Below are 7,101 nucleotides of genomic sequence, written 5' to 3' on the forward strand. Positions count from 1 at the left end.
CTGCCGCTGGACCAGCAAGAACAGCTTTGAACCGGTTTGGTCGCCGGCTGCAAAGCAGGATGCACAATGAAACAGTGTTGATGCAGTGCGTTTTCTGGTGAAGGAACCCCCATAGTCAAGCTCAAAAAACAGAAAAGAGTGTGCGATGCCTTCCTTTTTATTTGCTTTGTAGCGATAAGAGGTGTTTTTTTTTTTTAACAAGGAAAACATCCTAACATGGAAAGTTCCCGCAGAGCGCGCAGTTAAGCAGGCGCCTGCAGCTGTATTTCTATATGCTGAGGTGAGTGCCGCATGTATTGTTTTTTAACAACGTTAAAAAACACGTGTTTTTGTAGTGAATTAAAGGAATATGGCTACAAAACGTCGTCACTTTTTTATTTTCACAAGTGTTGGTCAATGGCAGTGTTAGCGTATGGCTATATCCATAAACTGTAAGCAGCTTTTTTGGTTCCTATTTCCTTTACATTTATATTAAAGATGCCTTCTCTGGCTGAATTGTATTTACTGTAAACATGTAAATACATGCTTTGTAAACATACAGATCTGACATATATGAAGCTTCGCACTAACTTTCCCTTTTAGTGACGCAAAAAAAAGTGCGGTAGTTATGATCAGCGGTCTTGAAATCTTGGGTAAGAACAGAAGAGAATCCTCTTCGTTAATATCCATCTGAGCTGAGTTGTGTGGAAGAGGGAGGTTGAAGGTGAAGTGTTTTTTTTTTTTTTGGCTTTCTCCTCCTTCGAGGTGTGGTTAAAGAGAAAGGCTCAAAAGGGCCAGTTGACTCTGAGTAAGTTGCAGTCAGTCTGTGTTTAAGACCTCGCACAGGTGGCCTACCTGTTTGGCCAGGCCAGGTGCCGCAACAGCCTTCCCCAGATTAAGGCTTGAAGTAAGTGGTTTTTGTAGGTCAGGTCTAAAAATATCATCCAGGGATGAGCGCTCCTTTTTTTTTTCTTTTTTCAATTTTGCTGTAAAAATTCAATTGTATTGTTTGTTTCTATGTTCTTACCAGGAACACCACCTCCACCGAAGCCATAACAGATCCCAGAGCGCAGCAATAACATCAGCATCATGGCTTCAAAAGTGCTCGATGGAGGCTGGGGATGGGCGATTGTTGTGGCTTCCTTCATGGCCCAGTTCCTTGCTTATGGATCACCCCAGTCTGTGGGTGTACTCTACCCTGAGTGGCTCCATACCTACCAGCAAGGCAAGGGCTTGACTGCCTGGGTGGGCTCCCTTGTGTCTGGAGTGGGACTAATAGCCAGTGAGTAACACACATTGCAATGGCATACTATACTTCAATATACTTTAATATACTTCATATTGGGGTAGAAGAAGTAAACTCAATAGCAGAGGTTTTTCAGTCCGAGGTTGATTTTCATTATCTGATGATTTATTGGTACGCAGTAAATTGATGTTAGCATAACATTTGGATATTTTTACTTGCTCTTAACAGTATCTTAACCTCTCAGAGTTAGAGAGGTTAAGGTATCATATGTGATTTGTGGCAAATGTAAAGCACTAAATCCTCACCTTTACACCTGTCTTCCTACAATTTCCTTCCCAGTTATATACCGTATGATGTCCCTCATAACAAATGAGACATAACACTTGCTCAAAGTCTGAAGGCTGACTTACATGTAAAGGGGCAATTGAACTAGAGTAAGAATATGCTATATTGGATGTACCCGTTTTTAATATAAAAACGTATTTATTTGAAGAATTAAGCCAGTAGCCAAAACCAGTATACTTGTTACTTTGTAATTTGTTGTAATTTATTCCTTTTTTCTTGCCCCCCCAAAACATGACTTATTATAACAAATTCTAATATTCTTCATAGAAATTAATGTAATTTGTTAGAAAAAAATAACATTTTACTTTTACTTGGAGCAGATTTGATGTGATATAATGGAAGGGGATCACTTACTTCTTAATCTAACCAAAGACAAAGGAAAACAAAGATAAGTTGAGGAAAAAATACAGATACTAGATACACCCTCATTAGCCTTTCAGTCATTTCTGAAAGATATCATATATACAAAGTATGCACCACAGCAGTTAAGCAAAAAAATCAGTGATATAGGCCTTGGTTGACATTGTTGTATAAACCAAAGAATATCTTCCAGTCTTGCTTCTTGCTGTCTTTTTCTAAGGAATGAGGTAAAAATCATGCCTGGACCTACCCTAAAGGGTAGCCAATCTCTGGACACTTGTCCCAGCTGTCAGCCTGTTTCAGCACTGCAGTTTCTGCTGTACAATGGCCAAGTCTTCTCCTGCTTAGAGAAGCAATCGGCAAATTGTACATAAGTAAAGCAGTGTGAATGGGTATGGCAGAGTGAAAAAAATCACTGTGTCCTAAATTTCAGAATTGCTCTCAGTATAGTACATACAGTTTGTTGCTCTAAATATAAAAGGTGATTAAAAATACATGTGACACTGTTAAATATTAGCCAGGTAAAATTGCAATAAGGTTGGAATTAAATAAAACTTGAACTAAACTAAGTGATGAACTTTGTGAGAGATGTGAGAACGCTTCAGGGAGGTTGCCGGTTTAAACCTAATGTGATGTGTCAGTCATGCTTTGTGAGTGAGATGAGATTTCTGACCATCGCTTTTTTCTGCCTCTGTGTCTCTTTCTGCCATTGCTCCTTCAGGTCCTGTCTGCAGCGCCTGCGTGGACAACTTTGGCGCTCGCCCTGTGACCATCTTCAGTGGTGTAATGGTGGCTGGCGGCCTGATGCTCAGTGCCTTTGCTCCAAATATCGAGTTCCTTATCTTTTCCTATGGGATTGTGGTCGGTAAGGAAACAGTTTATAATCACACTGAATGACATCCTCTTGTGTGTTTTATACTATACTTGGCAAGGACACCTGAGATTTATTCACCTGACCGCCGTTAAGACAGTCGGCTATGGGGTTCAGTCTTGTCAGTGCGCAAAACGTTTTTTATGTTTCTTTGATCATTGACTAAGCTTGTTTTTTCTAACATATGAAAATCCTGTAACACATTATATAATCATTTGGAGCAAACAGGGGCACATGGCCTTGTTGAACTGTTTCGCACCATTAAATACTGATGATCAATTGGGTGTTAATGATTACCACTGGCACTGAGAATTAGTGGACAAGACATACAGTGGTGTGATGTAAGAGTTGTTTGATATTGCTTGTTGACAGAAAAACAACATTATAGGTTAGCCACATTCCAGTATGACCTTTTACTGCCTTTGTGGCCTCATCAGTATGCACTTGTGCCCAACACCACCTGTTATTACACCTCAAGTGACAGCCCCGCCATACTTAATCCTGCGTATCCATCGCAGGATTAAGTAATTCCTTTTGCAAGTCAGCGCTAGAGGTCAGAGGCCATGCATCTTTGAAAGCAGTCATTTATTTTTAGAGTGTTCCTTAGAATGCTGACTGTAGCTGTAAAAGCGATTTACTTTGTTTACTGCTCACCTTTGTTTTGCTAAGGATATCTGATGCACAGTGTCCTCTGAACTTAAGCCTTCATACTGCTTGTATAAAGCAGTGAGTTTAAGTTTACAGCAATATTGTTTAACTAAAATCTACAAAACATACTTTAAAAATTGTGATTAAAATGTAGTTGTTCTCTACGGATTAAGCAGTCGTATTCATGTGCCATTGCATCCCCATTCTTGTTTATTTTTCATGTTTTACATGACATTTGCGTTTTCTTCTTTCTCTTACCATAGGCCTGGGTTGTGGTCTGGTCTATGCAGCCACCTTGACAATCACCTGTCAGTATTTTGACAAGAGACGCGGCCTCGCCCTTGGCATTGTCACCACAGGTACTGCTGCCTTCCTCTGACCTGAGGGCTATGGGTGCAAGCCAGGTCTCCAAGCTCACTTCTTTCATGTTTGCACTGCTGGGAACCTTAGGAAGCTGAGGTAAACATCAGTAGAGTAGCAAAGTCAGAGTGGTCTGTGGGGTAGGGAAGAGGACTGATGACCAGCAACCAGATGTGGTTTGGCAGTCGAAACTGGTAAATAGTTGAACAAAATGTTGTGAAACTACTTGACATAGTTACATTTTAAAGATTATTAGTAACATCCAAGTCTTATTTTTAAAGTGAGTGTAGCAATGATTTAGAACTACAGAGCCATCTCAACACAGAGCTGTCGTTCTGGTTGTCAGTTACACTTTAAAGTTAGTGGATGATAAGGCGCAATGGCTTTAAGTTGTATCGATTGATGTGTTATTGTATTACTCATTCCATTTCTCCTTTTCTCACCCAGGCACAAGTGTTGGAGCATTCATCTACGCCACTGCTCAGAATGAGCTCATCATGTTGTATGGCTTGCATGGTTGCCTCCTTATCATTGGAGCTTTAGCACTAAACCTCATGGCTTGTGCTGGCTTCATGAGGCCCCTCAATATGCCTGGGTACTACCTCAAACAGAAGGCCGCTCTCGAGCGCAACACAGAAGAGCAGATTTTTGAAAAGCCCCAACTGGGAGACCTGAAGATGACTGCAGGTTCTACTACAGCTACTCCAGAGAAAACACTGGGTGTGAAGGAATTGCTCATTACCATTGATGCCAAGGACTTGGCCATTCAGACTACGAAGAAAAAAGGCAGCTCGTTTTCTGGGTTCGATATCATAAAAGTCATCAAAGACAAATGGCAGGCTTACTCCAAGTACATCCACTCCATGTCTGAGATCCTGCAGGACCAAGCGATGGTGGCTTTCTGTATCGGTGTTTTCATGTTTAGCTTAGGTGCATTCCCACCTGGGCTCTTCATTGAGGATGTGGCACAGAGTCAAGGACTCATTGAAGAAGTTAGTCTAATTCCTTTGGTATCAATAGGGGCCATTGCAGCTTGCGTAGGTAAACTAGGGCTAGGTATCCTGGTAGACATCAGGTGGATCAACAGCATCTATCTCTATGCCTTCACCATGTTTGCAGGAGGTGTGGCACTGCTCATTATTCCTCTCACTAACAGTTATATAGGACTGCAGATCCTGTCTGCCATTGTGGGTTTCGCCAATGGAAACTGGTCTCTCACCTCCTACATTACCACTAAGATTGTTGGCTTGGAAAAGCTGACACAAGCCCACGGCATCGTCATGTTCTTTGGAGGATTTGGGATCATACTTGGGCCCCCTGTTGTAGGTAAGTTGTAGGTAATTTCAGTTGTAATTATTCTATTTTGTGCTAATATAAAAACCTGGTGTAGTTTTTAGAGATGTTTCAAAAATCCAAATCTTACAGGGAATTGAAAAAGGCCTGTTAACTTCAGGAAATGACTCACTGCTGTGTCTGCAAGCAAACCCTCTCTGCTCACAGTTTCTGTTTTTCTCATCACTTTCTAGGGTGGTTCTTTGACTGGACACAGTCATATGACCTGGCGTTCTACTTTAGTGGGAGCTTTGTGTTGCTGGGAGCATTCCTTCTCACTCTGCTCACCCTTCCCTTCTGTAACGGGAAGCACCCTGAGAATGACAAACCGGAGGTCATTTATACCAGCAGCTGTGACAAAGTTGCTTCAGTAGCCTGAGTCTGAACACCTTTCATAAGATTTCAGATATTATTCAGCAACTGTCTTTGAACTCCTAGAAGAATATTTTTGTTTTGACTGTACAGGGGTCACCCACTTATTTCTGCTGCCAGATTTTAATACACCAAAATTATTAAATAGAGGCCATTTCTCTGTGCTTGGCCCAGTTTCTCAGGTTAAATCACACACTGCAGATCTCTTTTGAAGATTTGACTCTGATGCCTGTGTTGACTTTTATTACTGCCTCATTTTACGAGGTAAACTGAACGACATTGTTCAAATTTGAAACACTGATATTCACTTTATTGTTAGACTGAAAAAAAAAGACAAGGTGCCATTCATAACGCTGGTAAAACAAATCTTTGTAAATTTGTTCTGTGTTATTTCAGCGTGATGACAAACATATAACTTTTTTTTTCATGATGACTTAACTATAATACTGTTATATCTTACCAAAGCATCTGTAATAGTCAATACCTGTCAACACATAATGCCTGTTGGAACAATGATAAAGCCTTGGTTTTACATGATTTTTAAAGTGCATTCACTTAATTTATACACATACCTCTTTTTTCTGAATCAGACAGAAGTAGACGAAGTCATTCTGATTCAAAAATATGTAAGCACACCAAGGAGATCCCATTGTTTTTCCAAAAATAGCAGCATGTTGATTCTCTTTCTGGTGTGATTATTATGAACTCTGCTGGCATATTCGCCTGACCAGGCTGGTCCTTTTCATTTTCATGTTTTGTCTGTTTATGTTTATGTGTACATTCTGTCTGTCAGTGTTCACACAGGCATGTTTGTACATGAACACAGGTTGTGTGTTTGTATTATTTGACCTTGTTTTTTTGTGTTACAGCAGGTTTGTCCTTTGTGCGTGTGCCATTTATATGCACAAATCAGCCATAGAGCTGTAAAAAATGTTTTTGCTTGATTTGATTAATGTCATCATAATTGTAATGACTACATTACAATAGGCTTTTTTTGGTCACTTGAATGTTGGTGAATAGACCACTACAAATGTCCTTGATGTTTCGTAACAGTAAGTCTGGGACTAGGGTTTGCTTAATTTGCTTTTTATATTTGTAGAGGGTACTCATAGAACATGGGTTAGGTCCTGTTTATATAGATGAGACTGTAAAATTTGGCCCCTATTATTATTATTTTTTATTCCATTATTATACTATTTATGTTGTTTATGTCTTTATTTCTGTTCATTTAAACAGAATTTATAATTTAAAAGTGTCAATAAAAATATTCAGATTAGTGGTATTGAGTCTTTACATTTTTGTCGAAATAACTTTAATCCCCAGTACAAAGTAAACATATTCTTGGTCATGTTTTTCAGCATTTGCCTGGAACACTTTCGGTAAAAATAAATAATAACATAACAAAACATCTTGATATATATTTTTCCACTTAAGCTCTTCTACGAATAAAATGATCTGGTGGGAATTTGGGATACAATTCCGACACCGAGCATCTAACCTACAGTAAAGTAAGCTACAGCATCCTGGTCCTGAAGGGCTCGGCTTCTCCTTACCGCACGTCACCATGGTTACACTTGTGTCACGTGAC

The 7,101-nt window shown here is 39.8% G+C and overlaps 1 protein-coding gene across 2 annotated transcripts; it reads left to right on the forward strand.

Annotated features, from left to right (window-relative positions):
• The first annotated feature begins 52 nt into the window (after positions 1-52).
• On the forward strand, positions 53-6,789 carry LOC116322188 (monocarboxylate transporter 9). Of its 2 annotated transcripts, none has more exons than XM_031742192.2 (6): positions 53-280; positions 1,010-1,261; positions 2,652-2,795; positions 3,713-3,808; positions 4,257-5,135; positions 5,336-6,789. In XM_031742192.2, the coding sequence occupies exons 2-6, from the start codon at positions 1,069-1,071 to the stop codon at positions 5,518-5,520; spliced, it is 1,497 nt and encodes a 498-aa protein (XP_031598052.1). In that variant the 5' UTR covers positions 53-280; positions 1,010-1,068; the 3' UTR covers positions 5,521-6,789. The 2 variants fall into 2 exon arrangements, with proteins under 2 accessions (XP_031598052.1, XP_031598053.1); XM_031742193.2 differs by lacking the exon at positions 53-280 and adding an exon at positions 739-886.
• Positions 6,790-7,101: the final 312 nt, after the last annotated feature.

The sequence above is a fragment of the Oreochromis aureus genome, linkage group 13 (genome assembly GCF_013358895.1).
Source record: "Oreochromis aureus strain Israel breed Guangdong linkage group 13, ZZ_aureus, whole genome shotgun sequence".
Taxonomy (NCBI): Eukaryota; Metazoa; Chordata; class Actinopteri; order Cichliformes; family Cichlidae; genus Oreochromis; species Oreochromis aureus.